We start from the raw sequence: 19,672 nt of genomic DNA, 5'->3' as shown, positions 1-19,672 counted from the left end.
GGCATTGAAACAGACAGGGTCAGTGCATGACTATGTCAAGGCATTCTCTTCGATAATGTTGGAAGTGGAGAGAATGGATGATGAGGATCGGTTGTTTTACTTTGGCAACGGGTTGCAAGGATGGGCAAACCAGGAACTCATTCGGCATGACCCCGCAACACTAGCTGAGGCGCTTGCGGTTGCAGAGAAACTTGTCGAGCTGGATAGGAATGACCCTGCATTTCAAGGCAGACAGCAGGGAAATGATCGCAACAATCGAAGGGACAATCGAAGGAACGACCAGGGACAAAATGCTGGTCGGGGAAACCAGCAGAATCATGGCCGACAAGATGGCCAAAATAATAACCAAAATTGGAATAACTTTTAGGGTGACAATTATCGTCGCCGTGACTGTCGTATCTGCCATGGGGATCATTGGCAGGATACATGTCCCAATAGAAACCGCGGTCAAGGGAATGGAAATAATTGTGCACCTCGAATTGTGAATGTTGTTCAGGGTGAGGAAGAGGATCAACCTGCAGAGGTGCCAACAGTTGGTGCAATGCAGATGATGAGTGCAGTAAAGGTCACACCTGTTGCGGAACTTATAACATGCAAAGAATTGATGTACTTGGAACTTCTGCTCAATGGGAGACTTACCAAGGCATTAGTAGACACTGGTATCACGCACAACTTCATCTCGCGTGAAGAAGCAGAACGAATGAGATTACAGTGGGAACAGAAAGAGAGCCACATGAAAGCGGTTAATTCAAAGGTTAAGGTCATCTACGGCATCACTCGGAATGTACCAGTATGGATCCATAACTGGTCAGGAAGGATCGTGTTATCAGTCGCACCTATGGATGATTTTAAAGTCATCCTCGGGATGAAATTTTTGAGAAGCAACAAGGCAGTGTTGATGCCCCACCTCAATGTTGTTAGCTTTGAGAGTGAGAGTCAGCCCTGCATGGTTACTGCGATGGCGGGAAAGCCCTGCGAGCGCTTGGTGTCTGCGCTCCAGTTGAAAAGAGGCATGAAAAGTGGTGACGAGACTTTTCTTGTCACAATCCGCGCTACAGATGAGGCAGAAGAAGGTGTGGGCGTCCCAAAGGCCTTAGCACCAATATTGAAGGAGTTTGGCGATGTTATGCCCGTCGAGATGCCGAATAAGCTACCTCCAAGGCGTGAGGTAGATCATCAGATTGAATTAATACCAGGTGCACGGCCACCCGCAATGGCTCCTTATCGCATGGCAATTCCTGAGCTGCAGGAATTATGCAAACAATTGGATGATATGCTCGAAGCAGGAATCATCCAACCATCCAATGTGGTTATGGATAGGTTCTCGAAGTATGCTATCTTCATACCTGCCACCTGCTCAGCCGCAGATACTGCAAAGTTATTCGCGCGGAACGTAATTAAGCATTGAGGAATTTTAGAGAGCATCGTCAGTGATCGTGATGCGCGCTTCACTGGAAAGTTTTGGCGAGAAGTGTTTCGCTTAATGGGGACGAATTTGCATTTCAGCACAAGTTTTCACCCCCAAACCGACGGACAGACAGAGAGAATAAATGGCATGCTAGAGGAATACCTGCGACACTTTGTCAGTGCCAACCAAAGGGATTGGGTTGATTTACTTGATGCGGCTCAATTCTGCTACAACCTTCAAAAGAGTGAATCATCCGGCCATAGTCCATTTGAAGTCGCAACTGGACAACAGCCGCAGACTCCATGCTCCCTTGCTGCGCGAGGACGTGGAAAAGCACCTTATGCATACCAGTTTGTCAGGAACTGGCAAGATCAGACATAGTTGGCGAAGGCATATCTAAATACGGCAATCAAGCGCATGAAGAAATGGGCAGATGAGAAGCGTCGCCCTGCAGAATTTTGAGTTGGAGACAAAGTGTTGGCCAAGCTCTTTCCTGACCGCACAGCTATCTTTCGGGGCCACCACCGAGGCCTTATTCGCAAGTATGATGGTCCCTTCACCATTATCAAACGTGTGGAAAATTTGGCATACCGGTTGGACTTGCCAGCAAACTTTCAAGTGCATCCGGTATTCCACATATGCAACCTGAAGCCATTTCACGAAGATGAAAGAGATCCTCAACGGAGCATGCCTCAACGTGCTCTGATCCCGCAGCGAGTTCCTTCAACAATTAGTGTACCAGGCAGAGATCCAAATATCATCCTCAATCATTCCAACAACTATTTAGGGGAAGTCAAAAAATACTTAGTGCAGTGGAAGGGATTGCCAGAATGTGAAGCCACCTGGGAGAAAGCCAGCAGCATGTTTCAGCATCGACAACTTGTAGAAGGCTACCATGAACAATTGGCGTCGAGGACGACGCCAACTTAGGCGGGGGAGCGTGTTCCGGACGACCATGTTTTTCACCTTTTTGCTCTGATGTATATACCTCTTTGGCACTCTAGAGTGCCCCACAAGGCCTTACGGCCTAAGAACTCCGTATATTCGGACTCTCTCTCCCCCTCTTGATGTACTTTGCTTTCAAGTATCTATAAAGAAGCTTTTTGCATCCTTGTCTCTTTGCTCTCTTTGTGTTTGGGCATACGCGTACTCTTGCCTCCGCTTGTACGCGTGTGTTGTGTGGTCTTGTGCGCTCAAAATGCCTGCCTTTGGTCTTTGTGATTGCCCGAAGCTGTGTCACGGGGGCCTTCGCTTCTAAGCCCATGACACCCGGCCTCCCTCTTCTAACCTTAACAGGGGGTGGGAAAAAAATTAATGAGAATTAAGGACTCATTCTTCACATCTGTTGTTTGTTTGCCGTGGCATACCGCCCGATGCGCAAAACACACAGATCAAACAAGCTCTCAAGGTAGGCAACCTTGTTTTGTCATTTATCCTAAACACTCACTTATTTTTATTTCTTTTGTTGAATAAGCAAACGCTACGGACTTTTGCCATTTTATTTCAACAAACAAGGTCAGCTGATTGATCTTTGGATCAGTTTCAAGTGCCTGCTTAAGGTACACATCCTTTTCTCTTGATATTTTCCCCGAAAAAAACACACCCTAGGCGTAGAGACCTAGTCTCGCTGGCTTAGCCTGCTGTACTTACAGTCGCTGTCCTGTCAGCATAAAACTCCAAGGGCTTTCACCTTGACACCAGTGAGCCACAAGTATCGGCTTACTCGGGGGGAGATGCCCATAGGATTTGGACCTAGACCTAGACTGCCTATCAAGTGGCCTAGGTCCCATCCCCCTGCTCCAAACCCCTTAAGGTACGCAACCTTGTTTTCCCATTTTATCATACAGATTTAGTCATCTTATTTCTTTTGTTAAATAAGCAAATGCAAATGATTTTCAGCATTTTATTTCAATAACCATGGTCAGCTGATTGATCTAAGGATCAAGTGTGTCTTATCTGACAAAAATGAAAAACTAAGCATTCAAAATGTAGTAAGATACAAATTGGGTGTGGGTGGTTGAATAGGTGATAATTGTGTGGTTTTTTATGATCACTCCATGTTTCATTAAATGCCTGAACACTTTTCAAATAAAGCTTTATGATGCTAAAAATAGAGCAAGCTTGTATTTGTCCTTTGGAAAGTTTACCCGGCCGGCCTATATAGGACCCAACATTGAGCATAGCCCTAGGCCCACTATTGTAGACATGGCTGAGAATCTAGTACTGGACGTGCCAGCACAACCTTAAATGGGCTATCCATTTATACTTATTAATTACTTATGATTTTACTTAAAATAATAAGAAATTTCAAGGAGGGCCTCACTCTTCTGAAATTTCTGAAGCAGCTCTATTTTTCTTCAAAATTGTCAGACAGGGATGTGACGTTAACTTCTATCGTCTGGAGACAGTAACATCAAAATTATTAATTTCTCAAATTGCTTCATCAGATTCTGACTGGGCATAAACCTGAACTAAATAGATGCGGGTAACCGTAGGTATCTGTTTGACGATTTTCAGTAGAAGTGAGGACCATATCACTAATCTCAGAACTGGTTTGCTTTTGGAATTATAAGTAAAGGTTTGCCAGAAGTGAACTTTCTCCAAAATAATGGTTGGAACTTTAGGTTTTTAAAGCTTAGCGCATGAGTTCAAAACCCACAGGGGGCAAGGTCAAAGCTGGGTGTACTCACCCCAGTGGGCAGGGGGATCTCAAGGGTTTCACCAACTTTAGTCCAGCCAATGTGGGCTCGGTAATGGGTTTTTTTCTTTTGGGCTATAAAAAAAAGCTTAATGCATGAATTTGATCAGAAACTAGCACTTGAGGAAAACAGAAGGCTCTAACTAAACGTCTCAATTTAAAAAAAAAAATTGCATCTCTCTTTTCAGGATCACGTAGCAACTGCTAGTACTTGAGGAAAACAGAAGGCTCTAACTAAACGTCTTGATTTTACAAAATTTTGCATCTCTCTTTTTTGGATCATTGTAACAATTGCTTCTGCAATAACAAACATCAACCCCAACAACAGTCATGTCATGTCCACAAGGAAACCATCTGGTAGCACTTGCCTTGTGGTTTCCCTTGCCCTACGGTTGAGGCTGGGTGTATTCCCCAGTGGGCACGGGATCTCAAGGGTTTTACCAACCGGAGGACAGCCAATGGGGGGCGGTTTCTCTTGGACTATCCAAAAAAAAAACCCACAAACTTACTGTTATAGGGAAAGGTAAAAAGGACCACAATTGATGAGATCCCTAAAAAATAATTGATGGGATCCACAAAAACGGCATGCATTGCAGGAGGGGCATATTTTCTCAAAGGGATTCACCAAAACAGGTTTTATTGGGCCCACCAACCACATTCAGCAGTAGCATTGAGAGCCCCTCCTCAGTCATGCTTCCATCTAAGGATGGGTCATGGCATCAGGACTGTGGCATGAGACGTCATAAAATCTCAATCAATGTGGCCTGTTTCACTTGGACACCAAAAACCTGCTGTGTCTATTAAATGTTAACCCATTTCAAGGATGCAGGGACACCAAAAACCTGCTGTGTCGTACTTCTGATCGCTGTTCTGACAATGGGCTTGGGAGGGAGGACTTGGTTGCTTGACAGTTCTGATTACTGTAATGATTTTTTTAGTTGAACATTCGATTTATGTTTTTGTTTTATATGCACAATTTTCTTCCATGCTGTAATTTGGGTGATATTCTACCACTTATTTTAAAGCTTTTAAGCTGCATTCAGAGCTTAGGTATTCTTTTTCTTTTTGTATATACCTTCCTTTATCTTTTTCTTTTCTCCTTTACTTTAGGGAGTCGGATATACAAAATTATTTTTACATTTTAACAGATTCAGATATCCATCGGGTTTGATATTAATCTTCAAGGGGTGTAGGCAGAAGTGATAAAGAAGATCTTCCTACAGATGAACCCATATTGCTGAGCTGTTCACAATTTGCATCACTGCATTTTGATTAAAAGAAAGCAAACAAGGAGAAAAAGAGAGAGCTTTAAAAGGGTCTCTAAATACATTTTGGATAGCACACTTGAAGCATAATTTTTACATGAGAACAGACAAATAAAGATATTTCATTTTGCTGCCAATCCCCAAACTGAAATATCTCTAGGATGAAATCTTCTTCAATGATATCTCCTCAGATTTTCCCAGATGATAAAGAACAAAATGTTCTTTTAACTTATTCCAGTTCACATCACCAACATCTATTTGCAAATGCATTTAACTGCCCAAGAGAATGAAAGGTCAACCAAATGGAAAAGTATACACTAATAACCAATGCAACAAAGGAGAAGCAATTAAAGACGTGCCCACAACAAAAAAAAGAAAATTCCTGTACATGACTATCGGAAATAAAAAAAGGGAGAAGCAAATAAAAATTTACTATTTTTAATCCATGTCCCATAGATGTGAGCGAGGTGTGAGACACGACACATGCTTAGCACAACATAACTGTTTTATAAATTAAAAAAAAATCTTAATTTAAAACTTGGAGTTTGCATTGTCTAGCACAAGTTTGAATATGTTCATGAACCGTGTCTAGTATTGTAACTTTCCGTGCCAATACGAGCACGTATGCTGAGTGAAGTGTCCATGTAACAGAATTTTAATTAGGGCTGTCATGATATATATACTCAAGTGAAATATCTGCCAACCCCAATCAAAAAATCAGATTACTTAGGCCAACGGCTTGTTTTCTTTTGTTTCATACCCATGTGACAAAAATATGAAAAGTTCTAGGTCATTCTACAATCTAGATTTGATATGTGTAGGGAACATATTCAATCTAGGTATGGCAAGGGATCAACTAGCCCAAGTTCTTGTTAGAAACCCAGTCTAACTATGAGGGATCAACTTGGTTAGATTTGGTTATATCTAAATCTAAAACAAAATCTATACCCTAATTTAAAGCTTATCATTGCCTTTCCCTTCATTTGGCTTAACTTTTATTAGCATGCATGAGTTTATATTGTGAATGATATATAGCATTTCCTTTCCCACTATATTGCTGCACATGATCTGCGAATAATAAGTTTTTTTTTTTTGGATAAACCCTATCACCGACCACACATTGGCTGTTCTCCTGATCCCAGCTTGCCTTTCAAAAATAAAAAGAGATACCAAATAAGTCACGGCACGAGGGTGTCCTGTGATTGGTGTACTGCAATTAAAATCAAAAGCAAGGGCAATTGCCTAAAGCATTTATTTATTTATGTAATTTATTTACTATATTTATATTAGATACGATGAAATGATTTCTTGCTCTTTTCCTTCAATTATGCATCCTTCATTCGGCTGCATGTTTTTTTTTTGTTTATTTACGGGAATTTGTACATGGCCGTCTGCCCTCCAACTTAACCCCTCTCTCTCTCTCTCTCTCTCTCTCTCTCTCTCTCAGAGCCTGCGAGAAATGAGAGAATGCCTTTCTACACCATCTCCACTGCTTCAACCATCTGCACTGCATTGTTTTCCCTCTGTGTCTTCACACAAATACAAATCACCCACCAACTCACTGTTGATTTCTACTCAAAATCATGCCCCCAACTGGAACAGTTGGTCTTTTCTGTCACATCTCAGCGGTTCAAAGAAGCACCCGTCTCTGGGCCTTCAACTATTCGCCTCTTCTTCCATGATTGTTTTGTGAATGTAAAACACCAATACCAACCTCCCGTTATTTCTGATCATTCCCTCTTTTACACTTTTTCTTCTTTTTTCTTGATAATCCCTTGTTGGTTGTTGCATTGAAGGGATGTGATGCGTCGATTCTGATGAGTGGGACTGGCTCTGAGAGAGACGCTTACGATAACAAGAACTTGGCAGTGGAGGCCTTTGAGAGTGTAAACAGAGTGAAGGCTGTGGTGGAATCAAAGTGCCCTGGAGTGGTTTCCTGTGCTGACATTCTCGCCATTGCTGCTAGAGATTTTGTCCATCTGGTACTCTCTAAAACGTCCTTACCATTTTTTTTTTTTACTTATAACCCCAAGAAATCGCAACCAGTACAAAGACCCATTCGCCTTGGCTCAGCCTGCCATACAGGCATCATGCCACAGTGTAAAACTTCTAAGCTAGGATCTCTTTGACACAATTTTCTTTTTCTAGTTCTGTTTGGTTTGTTTTTTGCTGAGCCTCTGCTTTTCCAAATGTGGGTGCGGCAGTTCACGAATTGTCCAAAGCATCCCATCTGATATGACCACTAAAACTTGGTGGAGGTCCACTACTGAAAGAGAAAGGTATAAAGGAGGATCCCATTATGCTTTCTCTCTCTTTTTTTTAAAGGCAGTTAGGCAGACCTCTACCAGTTACAATATACCATTGGGTTTTGAACCTGCAACATCCCAACACAAGGTGACGTGCACTAGCTACTCCTACCAGACAAGCTGAGCCCCCGTTGGTGCTTCTCTTTTTTTTTTTTCATTCAAAAGCGAGACTGTGAGTGCGTTTCAAAAGTTCCAAATTATGCAGACAAGTATGTTGGTTTTCAGCTAACTTTCAACCAACAAATAATTTTTTTTCCAAGGACGGTTAAAAGTCATACGTACAAACAGACTCTCTCTCTCTCTCTCTCTCTCTATATATATATATATATATATATATATATATAATTGTTGGTTAAAGGCTTAAGGCTCTAGAATACCCCTATCCTGCTTGTGGAATTTTTTTACTTGAGCTCTTTTACGATGCATCCCATATGTATCATCTTGCTAAATGACAAATTTGGCGTTTCGAGATTGGCTCACAAGACAGCTAAAATTATGGCAGTGACTTGCAACACATTCTCTCTCTCTCTCATGTCAACAGTGACCATCCAATCTAGCTGAAAATCAAAGGGAGGTAGGACAAACTTTACGTAGAACGATCAACAAACAAGCAAAACCTGTTCTGTGTGGCGGGACCCACTGGCAATTATCTAGGACATATGTCACGTTTATATTGGTGTTTTACGTGAAACCACACTTTAAAACCCTGTTCCTGTCACCCATAGATTTGTCCATGGTGGTTTGCTACTTGTTGGAAATCATATTTTCAAGTTGTGTTTTCCGGCATAACATAATGAACTTTTGGCTTGCAAAATTTTGCTAAAATCAACCAATTTATTGGCACCGAAGGCAATTAAAATGTTAAACAAATGAGCATGCTGTCGCCAGTTTTGCAAAAATGTTAGATGTCGATAGTGTCCTTTTGAGCGCGAGTACCAGTTAGGGGTGTCAATGGGTCGCGTTGGGACCCAGGTAGAACCAGACTTGGATCAGATTTTCGAGTATGGTATCAGGTTCAGATCTGTGTCTGATCAGATCCACAATAAAAAAATATACCCGGACCCAATGAGAACTACATGAACCAAACCCAGACCATACACGATAAAACCACATCTTTTATGATTTTTACATTGAAAATTTGTGTCTTAATCGGACGGTCAGGTCCGAGTCTGGTATAAAATTTTACAAACTTTACATGGGTCCATGTATTAATCAGACCTTCGGGATCCAGGTCTTAATTAGGTCTTCTTATTTATCATCATACCCGGACCCTATAGGATTTGGTTTCGAGTGGGGTTTGGATAAACCAGGCCAGTTGACACCACTAAAGACAGTAACATCTGTTTTCAGCATCACCATCAATCTCAAAATTCTATATGGTCAGACGTATATGAGTTAAAATCATACCATATAACTATACACTCTGCGACCTTACAACTGGAAATAAAGCATCAATGGCTACTACACATTCTGTGTGTCTTTGTGTGTGTTAAAATGTGAGCCCCAAGGGAGGTTGGCTTAGGGGGTGGGGCCTTGGCCGCTAGATTGGGTGATCAAGGTTTGCTTTTCATGGGCCCTAAGCCAACATCCAGCATAAGCCCTGGAGACAGGGGTCCTAGCCTCGGAGTTTTGGTTTTTTAGGGTTAGAAACCAACACCCAGCATGACAACTCTAGGTATGAGCCAGAGTGACCAGGTCTGGGCTGAGTATGGTTTCTTGGGGTTATAAATAAATAAAAAGTGTTAAATATGTGAATAAATGTATGTGCGTCATGTGTGTGTGTGTTAAATGTGTTAATAAATGTAGACAGATAGTCTGTCATGCTTGTGTGCATGTGTATGTGTGTGAATGTTATCAAAATCGGTTTTTGAATTGAACTGATTTTCCAAAACAAAGAAGCCCAAATCGGTCTGAATTGAATTGAATCAACTAGTTTTGATTCGGCCTATTTAGAAAAACTATAATCTGATTGGGTGAAATAAATGGAAAAGAAACATACATATGTTAAATGGGCCAATTCAGACCCGATTCAGGCCGTATCCGGCTGAATCACCCGATATAGCTGAATGGAGCCTGAATTGGTTGATTTTGTAGGGGAACTGAATCAGCCCCCACATTGAATTTGGAAACTGGCTAATAAGATTCTTTTCCTAAGGATTCATATCAGTAGAAATAGGGGACTAAGTAACTAGAATAGAAGGATTTTTATAATACCCCTCCCCTCTTCTAGGGGGGTCAACTTGATTCCATTTTGATAAGGCTGTGTGTGTGTGTGTGTGTGTTAAAAAATGTAGGCAGGTGGCCCAAATTATCCAGTGAAGAAAGGAAGGAGAGATGGGAGAGTTTCATTGGCATCAAATGTGAAAAATAATCTACCTCGTCCAAATTCAACTGTGGCAGACCTCCTCAGGCTGTTCTCTAGCAAAGGGCTCAACAAGTCGGACCTAGTTGCACTCTCCGGGGCACACACAATTGGGTTCGCACACTGTGACCAATTCGTGAACCGGCTCTACGACTTCGGCCACACCAATCAGCCCGACCCATCCATAGATCCCAGGCTCCTCAAGGCTCTGCGAATGTCATGCCCACCGGCCGGCGGCAACACCGACATTGTTGCGCCATGTGATGTCATGACTCCGTTCACATTCGACCATATGTACTACGGGAACCTGGAGGCTAAGATGGGCATACTAGCAACTGATCAAGCATTGTTCCTGGACCCAAGGACCAAAGGCTTAGTGCAAATGCTAGGAAAGGACAAGGTCAGATTCTTTGAGGCTTTCTCACAAGGGATGGAAAAGATGGGCAGCATTGGGATTAAGTTGGGAAACCAAGGTGAGATTAGGAGGAACTGTAGTAAGCATAATTAATTGAGTTCCCTATGTTAATCCTTTTTACACAATAACATTATTTTAACTTGTGATTTTTGGGAAGAGGTGAGACACTGAAGTGGACTGAGTCCAAGCCCACTTGTTGCACAAGTCAGTGAGTCACTAGCCAACGTGGGTCACTAGAATGGTTTAGGGATCCCTGGACAAAGTTGTGGTGATTGTCCTCTTATGTGTTGGAACCGAGTCAGAACAGGAAGGAGCATCTTTTGGTGTTTTTTTGTGCTCGTCTTTGTTGTGTGACTAAAAGGGTTTCTCTTATTTCTTTGTATTATTTTAGTGGCTACTGTTAGTAGGCTTTATGGGAGGATTTGATTGGTGATGTGGTCCATTATATATGTGTAGAAGTGCAAGCAGACGATAAAGGGGGAGTTTTGTGTCTTAATCCTTTTCTTTTTGTTTTTGATTTTGTCTTCTTGTTCTTTTTAATTATGTTTATTGTATGGATTTGACTGTTCGTCTAGCTTGAGCTGAAAATGCTGTCAATACCAAGATGAAAATATGAATGGCCATATTCTTGTTATTGTTGGCCGTTAATGTCATTTCTTTTCTTTTCATTGCATTTTTGTAGTAATAAATTGAATCAGTTTATTAAGAAGAAAACAGAAACAGAGACATGGTGACCAGGTCTCCAGTCTCCACAATCAAGAAAAATGTATAAGGACCTTTTCTTTCACTATGTTGTCTTTGCACCGCATGCTCTCTCTCTCTCTCTCTCTCTCTCTCTCTCTCTTGGGCACACACACTAACACAGACACACACAGGACCAATGTTTCTGTTTCTTGGGCTTAGCTTGTTTGTGCATAAAGCTTGCTTATGTTGGTGTCTAATTAGCTCACCCTTTGCTCAAACTAGAGCCTTAGTTAGGGGTGTAAACAGTTGGAATTAGGTGAGATGTGACCAATATCAGATTCTAATAATCAGATATTGGTTACACAGGAAAAAAAACTCATACCAAACCTGATTGTTCCACACAATTGTATTCAGATATCCATCAGATTCGGTAGCAAAAATCAAAACCTATTCAAACCTGATTATCTGATTATATTCAGATATGGTTTTTCTTTACTAAATCCAACTAAACGGAGTTGGATTCAGTCAGATATGAGATAAAATCCTATCGGTTAATAACATCCCTAGCGAGTGTGTGTACCTGAGCATGATCTTGCACCAGAAGTTGACGCACAGTCGAGAGAGAGAGAGAGTACCTGGACATCTTGCACCAACAGCCGATGGTGAATTGCAGTCGAGAGAGAGGGAGACGACCTAATACGTTTTATTTTTCATATAGATGACAAAACTTAATTTTGTCGGTATTGCAGGCAAGGGCGTAGCTAGGGGGCGGGACTGGGTTGTAGCCCAGTCTGTTGGGTCCAGCCCTATCCCTTATTAATGGTATGGGGAAGTGGAATAGCCACCCACTTCTCATTAATGTAGAAGAAGTTGAAGGGTCAGCCCTATCCCCTCATTTAATAATGTGGGGAAGTGGAATAGCCACCCACTCCCATTAATGCAGGAAGTTGAAGGGTTAAAACCTCTTCGGTTTCTGGAATAAGTCTAGAAGGCTTACTTCTAGGAGGTTCATATCTAGAAGACTCTATGCCATCTATAAATAGGGGTGTAGAGGTTGTGTGCTAGAGGGAGAAGGGAAGAGTGGTTGTGTGCAGTGTGCAGAGAGAGAAGAAGTAAGAGAGAGAGAGTAAAAAGAAGAAAAGAAAGGAAGAAGGTTCGTCACCACGCATTGATCCTCAGAGAGAGGTGTTGGTTGTGGTGTGGGCTTTGACTCGGGTTGTGCACCCGAGAGGTAATCTTGTATTCATTTCTTTTTGTGATTTTTTTGTTGTTATCTTTAGCTTTGAACAAGCTATTGGACGTTGTACTCTTTACATTGTACTCTCTATTTTCATTATAGTGGATTATTCTCTTCGTGCCCCGTGGATATAGGTCGTGTTGACCGAACCACGTAAACCCTTATGTTGTGATTTGATTGTGCCTTTGTTAGATCTTATATTGCTTCCGCATATTTTTTGTTATCTTAATTTCTCTACAAGTGATATCAGATCTGGTTCGTGAAAAATCATGTCTTCTAAGTCAGTTAGCTCTAAGTTTGAGGTGGAGAGATTTGATGGCAAATGAAATTTTTTCTTATGGCAAAGAAGGGTGAAAGCTCTACTTGTACAACAAGGGTTGCACAAGGCTCTTGTCGGGAAGGCGAATAAGCCAGAAAGCATGACTGATGATGAATGAGATGATCTTGACTTGATGGCTGCTGGTGTGATTGAGTTGTGTCTATCAGATTAAGTCATGTGTAACGTGATGGAAGAGAGGACAGCAGCGGGATTGTGGTTGCGGCTAGAGAGCCTCTACATGACCAAGAACTTGTCCAACAAGTTACATCTTAACAAACAACTTTATAGTCTTCCTATGAAGGAAGGTACTCTCATTCTTGACCATCTTAGTGTGTTTAATAAGATTATTGCTGGTTTGTTTAGTCTGAATGTTAAACTTGAAGATTAGGATAAAGCTTTGTTGTTACTAACCTCATTGTCACCATCTTATGAGCATCTTGTGACAACCATAATTTATGGAAAAGAAACATTGGATATGGAAGAAGTCACAGGTACGCTTATTTCCAATGAAATTAGGAGAAGACCATCACCGAATGAGGATTCTGGTGAAGGATTGATGGTGAGTTCATTCAAAGGCAGGGGTCGGTCAAAGGACAGGAAAAATGATCGCAGATATAGGAGCAAGTTCAGTTTTAGGAAGGACATCACTTGCTACAATTGTAAAAAGAAAGGGCACTTCCAGAATCAGTGCAAAGAGCCAAAGAAAAATCAGAAAAAAGGGAAAAAGACAGAATCATCAGAAACCAAAGAAGATACCACAACCACAGTTGAAGGTGAGCTTGTGATTTTGTCTACTACTAATGATCCATGTATATGTGTGTGTCAAGATACAGATTGGGTCATAGACACAGGAGCCTCGTACAATGCCACACCACGGAGAGAATATTTCAGTACATACAGGACCGGTAATTTTGGTGTTGTCCGAATGGGAAACACAGGAACGTCAGAAATTGTAGGTATTGGAGATATTCATCTCCAGACCAGTCTTGGGTACATGTTGGTGCTCAAGGATGTCAGACATGTTCCAGACTTGAGGTTGAATTTGCTTTCAGTAGGAAAACTTGATGAAAAGGGCAGAAGCAGTGTTTTTAGCCAAGGACAGTGAAAACTCAGCAGCGGGTCATTGTTTCAGGCTAGAGGAAAAAGATGTTGTACTCTTTACAAGATGCAAGGCAAGGTATGCAAGGGACAGTTGAATACAACTGAGGACTCTTCTATCGATTTGTGGCACAGTCGATTAGGCCACATGATTGAGAAGAGCTTGCAGATTCTTGCTAAGAGGGATCAACTCCCAGAGTTAAAAGGTACACGTCTAAACCTGTGTGTTCATTGCTTAGCTGGTAAGAAACATAGAGTATCCTTTGTTAGAAATGTCTTTCATAGAAAATCTCACATTCTGGAGCGAGTTTATACTGATGTTTGTGGTCCTCTGAGAACAAAAACTGTTAATGGTTTTACTAATGTGAAAACTTTCGGTGGTACACTTTATTTTGTTACTTTTATAGATGACTTCTCTAGGAAGGTGTGGGCATACCCTCTGAAAACCAAGGATCATGTTCTTGATGTATTCAAGAAATTCCATGCTATGGTTGAGAGAGAAACAGGAAAACAACTGAATTGCATCAGGTCAGATAATGGTGGCGAGTACACTGGTCCATTCCATGAATATTGTAAAATTCTTAGAATTCGCCATGAGTTGACAGTTCCAGGTACCCCACAACACAATGCAATTGCAGAAAGGATGAATCATACAATTGCAAAAAGAATCAAGTGTATGCTTGCACAGTCCAAGCTGCCAAAGAAATTCTGGGGCGAGGCCTTAAGGACAACAGTTGATGTGATCAACTTGTCTCATGCTCATGCCTTAGCAAATGATGTTGCAGATAGGGTATGGTCAGGAAAGGATGTGTCTTACAAGCACCTGAGGGTATTTGGATGCAGGGCATTTGCACATATCCCCAAGGAGGAGAGGTCCAAGCTTGATGATAAGATGAGGCAATGCATTTTTCTGGGATATGGTGATGCTGAATTCGGCTACAGGCTATGGGATCCAGAGAAGCGGAAGGTATTCAGATCTAAAGATGTGGTATTCTTTGAAGATCAGACACTTGAAGATATCAAGAAAGAGGTGTCAATTCAGACTTCTGCAGGTGGATCTATCTATTTAGATCCAGTTACTCCTCCAGTGACACAAGTTGAAGGAAGAACAGTGCAGGAAGATGATGCGGAGGCGGATGTTGATTTACCTGCAGGCCATGTTGAGCAGGAAGAAGTTAGAGAACAACCTCTTCTAGAACCCCAACTGAGAAGATCTTCCAGAGAGTCACAAACTTACAGAAGGTATTCTCCACATGAGTATGTGATGCTTACTGATGCAGGTCAACCATAGAGTTATCAAAAAGTACAAGAGTGTGAGCAGAAAGAGCAATGGCTAATAGCTATGCACAATGAGATGGATGCATTGCAGAAGAACCACACTTATGATTTGGTGAAACTACCAGAAGGCAAAAAGGCCTTGAAGAACAAGTGGGTTTTCAGGTTGAAGACTCAAGAACAATGTTTTCAACCAAAGTACAAAGCTAGATTGGTTGTGAAAGGCTTTGGTCAAAAGCAAGGTATTGACTTTGAAGAGATTTTCTTTCCTGTTGTTAAAATGTCTTCTATTCGTGTTGCTCTAGGTATTGCTGCTAGCCTGAACTTGGAAATTGAGCAGCTAGATGTGAAGACTGCTTTCCTCCATGGTGATTTGGAGGAGGAGATATACATGGAGCAACCAGAAGGCTTTAAAGTCAAAGGTAAAGAAAATCTTGTATGCATGTTGAAAAAGAGCTTGTATGGGCTGAAGCAAGCTCCAAGACAGTGGTACAAGAAATTTGATTCATTTATGGCTGAAAATGGATATAATAGATCGGTTGCAGATCATTGTGTCTACATAAAATGGTTCGGTGAGAATTTTATTATTCTCTTGTTATATGTTGATGATATGTTTATCCTTGGAAAAGATATGTCTATAATTGACAGGCTTAAGAAGGAACTGAGTAAGACCTTTGCAATGAAGGACATGGGGCCAGCAAAGGAAATATTGGGCATGCAGATCTCTCGTGATAGAAAAACCAAGAAGATATGGTTATCACAGGAGAAATACATCGAAAAGGTGTTGGACAGGTTCAGTATGAACAATGCAAAGCCAGTTGGTTCTCCTTTTGTAGGTCACTTTAAGCTGAACTCGGAGCAGAGTCCATCAAGTGACAAGGAGAAGGAGAAAATGAAAAAAGTTTCTTATGCTTCAGCAGTCGGAAGCTTGATGTACGTGATGGTATGTACGAGACCAGACATCGCATATGCAGTAGGTGTTGCTAGTAGATTCCTTGCAAAACCAGAAAAAGAGCATTGGGCAGCAGTAAAGTGGATCTTTAGATATCTCAAAGGGAGCTCTAAAGTTTGTTTAAGCTTTGGTGGTGGATCACCTGTCTTGACAGGTTACACAAATGCAGATATGGTTGGAGATATTGATACGAGGAAGTCCACATCAGGTTTTGTACTCACTTTTGCAGGGGGAGATATATCATGGCAGTCAAAATTGCAAAGGTGTATTGCATTGTCTACTACTGAGGCAGAGTACATTGCTCTTACAGAAGCTTGCAAAGAGATGTTATTGATGAAAAGATTCTTAATGGAGTTGGGTTTTGAGCAAGACAAGTACTTGGTGTACTGCGACAGTCAGAGTGTCATTCATCTCGCCAAGAATCTGAGTTTTCACTCAAAGTCAAAGCATATAGATATCAGGTACCATTGGATCCGAGATGTGTTTGAGAAAAATTTGCTTCATCTTGCAAAGATCTCCACAAAGGATAATGGTGCAGATATGCTAACAAAGGCCTTACCGATGGAGAAACAAATTACATGTCGGCAATTGGTCGGCATGAACTTCAGTTGATTAGTTGAATTGGAGTATCCCCTAGGGCTGGAGGGGGGAGATTGTTGGGTCCAGCCCTATCCCTCGTTAATGGTATGGGGAAGTGGAATAGCCACCCACTTCTCATTAATGTAGAATAAGTTTAAGGGTCAGCCCTATCCCCTCATTTAATGATGTGGGGAAGTGGAATAGCCACCCACTCTCATTAATGCAGGAAGTTGAAGGGTTAAAACATCTTCGGTTTCTGGAATGAGTCTAGAAGGCTCACTTCTAGGAGGTTCATATCTAGAAGACTCTATGCCATCTATAAATAGGGGTGTAGAGGCTGTGTGCTAGAGGAAGAAGGGAAGAGTGGTTGTGTGCAATGTGAAGAGAGAGAAGAAGTAAGAGAGAGAGAGTAGAAAGAAGAAAAGGAAGGAAAAAGGTTCGTCACCACGCATTGATCCTCAGAGAGAGGTGTTGGTTGTGGTGTGGGCTTTGACTCGGGTTGTGCACCCGAGAGGTAATCTTGTATTCATTTCTTCCTGTGATTTCTTTGTTGTTATCTTTAGCTTTGGACAAGCTATTGGACGTTGTACTCTCTACATTGTACTCTCTACTTTCATTATAGTGGATTATTCTCTTCGTGCCCCGTGGATGTAGGTCGTGTTGACCGAACCACGTAAACCCTTGTGTTGTGATTTGATTGTGCCTTTATTAGATCCTATATTGCTTCCGCATATTTTTTGTTATCTTAATTTCTCTACACAGTCCTGCCTCCCGAAACAGTTAATTTTTTTTGTTTTTTTTTTAAAGCCCAATCCTAACCCAACCCTGATTCCATATGAAATAAATTTTTATCTATTTTTGTAGTCCAGTCCTAGCCCATCCCTAACTGCAACAAATAGTTTGATTTGTCCATATGAAATAATTTTTTATTAATAATTGTAGCCATTTTTTATTTTATCTCAAAAAAAAAAAAAACGGGGGCGCTGCCCCCGACTATCGCACAAATAAAATTTTTTTTGCTACACCCTTGTTTGCCCCCCCCCCCACACACACACACACACATGAATCCTAGCTACACCCCTGATTGCAGGGCTGTTTGCACTCGACTCTCTCCTCGCTCCATCCCACCCATGAAGAACTGCTCATTCCCATGAGAAGGAGTTTAAATTGATGGGTTGACCATGGGTCTCCATATGGGGAAGGAGCCCTAAAGTTAACCGTCCAAACACCTTTCCATCCCAAATATATTGGGACCCATGCCTGGAAGGCCTTTCGGGCCTTAAAGAAGGGGGCGCCAAACACACTCCTAGTCGGAATCCAACTTAAAGAAGGGCCTCTTACAAAAACATCCTAACACATAAAAAGATTTGTCAGAGTAAACGCTGGATTTTAAGAGCGATATCTTTGAACAGCACTGCACTCCTCACGGTTTTGCACCACCGCTGGTTATTTGAAATTATACATACAAGTATACCTTACTGAAAGGATGATAAGAGTTGCATGCACTCACTTTCAACAAAATTTGAGTTTGAAACCCTCTTCGTACCCCCTAAGCAAAGAAATTTGTCTCTGTTGTGAAGATCTCAGCTTCTATAGGAGCATGATGCAAATTTGTTTATATGTGTAATCTGTTTAGTTAGCCAATAGTTGACTACTATTAATCCGGTTGTTGCAAACAAAAAAATCAATTTCATCTGACTACTTTATCACAATGTTTGGTGCAAAACGCCCAAACCAGATCAGCAGATCTACTTGAAAGCACTTTGATTTCACCATTTGCTATTGCTTTTTTATTTCTCAAATTTTCCGGTGTAGGAATGGGTATTTCAGGTGGGCTGCAACATGTCTTTCTCGGGTATGGATGGGGTTTGTAAAAAAATTGGGATCGAGTGAGTTGGGGTTGGGGTTGGGGTAGGAAAGGGTGGCTTCTCGCTATTGGTTCACTTTTGGTCCTATTAAGCAATGCAGCCTTGAATAAGTTATTTTTAATAAATATAAAAAAATACTAGTATTTTTTTTAATATTATTTTAATGGTTTTAACATGTGTCATGTTATGATTGACATATAATAATAATTTTTTATTTTTTTAGACCAATACAAAAAGATTCAGTTCAGTTTAAGTATGGGCCGATACAAGATACTGACAACATAGCTATTAAAAGACCTAAAATTAACGTCCATGATCTTGGGAAACTTGATCCATTTGGTTTTTACTATATTACCTTTGGAGTTGAAAATTACTTATTTACCTTCATAAAAAAAAAGAGGAAGGCTAAGTATTTTTATATTTTTAAGGTATTATTGTTATTTTTTCAATTTAATTGAGATTTAACCAGAGTTGATGGTTAATGGCAAGAGTAAGCCTTCGTTTGACAGTTTTTGAAAAAAATAGAGGCATTATCAGGAAATACAGAAAGGTAAAGCTCCTTTTTGGGATTAGGGAGAAAATTTCTCCTAAATGAAAGTTTACAGGAAAGAAATGTGATTCATCAAAAGTTTAGTCCCATATCTAAGAGTTTGTTCAATATTTAATGCTACAAAAGTCTAGAATCTAACAACAATCATCGCCGAGCTCAGCAACGTGAGCTTGTAACCCAAGTGGGGGCACATAAGATGGTAGGACTGCATGTTGGTCAGGTTTGGTGAGGTGGGGGTGCACTTTATGGTCTGCCCTGTTCCAAGCTTTGAGTTGGTATGGCCTACCTGCTCGAAAGGCTGGGTGGGCTCTTACCCTAGAGTGGAGGGAATTGCGTGAGGCTGGTTTCACAGAGCAGCGAGCACCTCCCGCTCTTGGCAGTGGAAGGATTACAGATCATTGCTCTCCTTCCTCGCTTGCCGAGCCTGCGCTTCTATGTGTGAACTACCATCATTTTTTTCGCACATGGATCAGAACTTCATTTTAGTAAATTGTATTCGAAATCAGACTGGACCTCATGGAATCTGACGGGATTAGATTTTATGAGACATTGAGTTGGACTTGGTTTCGGATGTGAAAACTATAAAAACCAAATTCGAGGCTGATCACTAATTGGATACTACTTTATCCTGACTAAATGGCCCGATTTTGGCCTGA

The 19,672-nt window shown here is 41.2% G+C and overlaps 1 protein-coding gene and 1 non-coding gene across 2 annotated transcripts; both read left to right on the top strand.

The window, feature by feature from the left end:
- The first annotated feature begins 209 nt into the window (after positions 1–209).
- LOC149843641 (peroxidase 19-like) lies at positions 210–10,547 on the top strand. Its single transcript, XM_090000944.1, has 6 exons — positions 210–395; positions 497–659; positions 1,059–1,228; positions 6,926–7,066; positions 7,168–7,353; positions 9,972–10,547. The coding sequence occupies exons 1-6, from the start codon at positions 210–212 to the stop codon at positions 10,545–10,547; spliced, it is 1,422 nt and encodes a 473-aa protein (XP_089857070.1).
- Positions 10,548–19,165: 8,618 nt separating this feature from the next.
- Positions 19,166–19,470, top strand: LOC149843640 (signal recognition particle RNA). The gene has a single exon (XR_016431229.1).
- The last annotated feature ends 202 nt before the right edge of the window (positions 19,471–19,672 follow it).

Source organism: Nuphar pumila, chromosome 3, assembly GCF_984573655.1.
Source record: "Nuphar pumila chromosome 3, dmNupPumi1.hap1.1, whole genome shotgun sequence".
Lineage (NCBI taxonomy): Eukaryota > Viridiplantae > Streptophyta > Magnoliopsida > Nymphaeales > Nymphaeaceae > Nuphar > Nuphar pumila.
This window is presented reverse-complemented; position numbering and strand designations above follow the sequence as displayed.

Bases quoted from the DNA above. Each gene is read 5' to 3' on its own strand.
- LOC149843641 (XM_090000944.1), top strand. From the start codon at position 210: ATGACCCTGCATTTCAAGGCAGACAGCAGGGAAATGATCGCAACAATC. The intron at 660-1,058 runs GTATCACGCACA...TCCGCGCTACAG, and splicing joins CAAGGCATTAGTAGACACTG to ATGAGGCAGAAGAAGGTGTG. The intron at 7,354-9,971 runs GTACTCTCTAAA...TAAAAAATGTAG, and splicing joins CTAGAGATTTTGTCCATCTG to GCAGGTGGCCCAAATTATCC.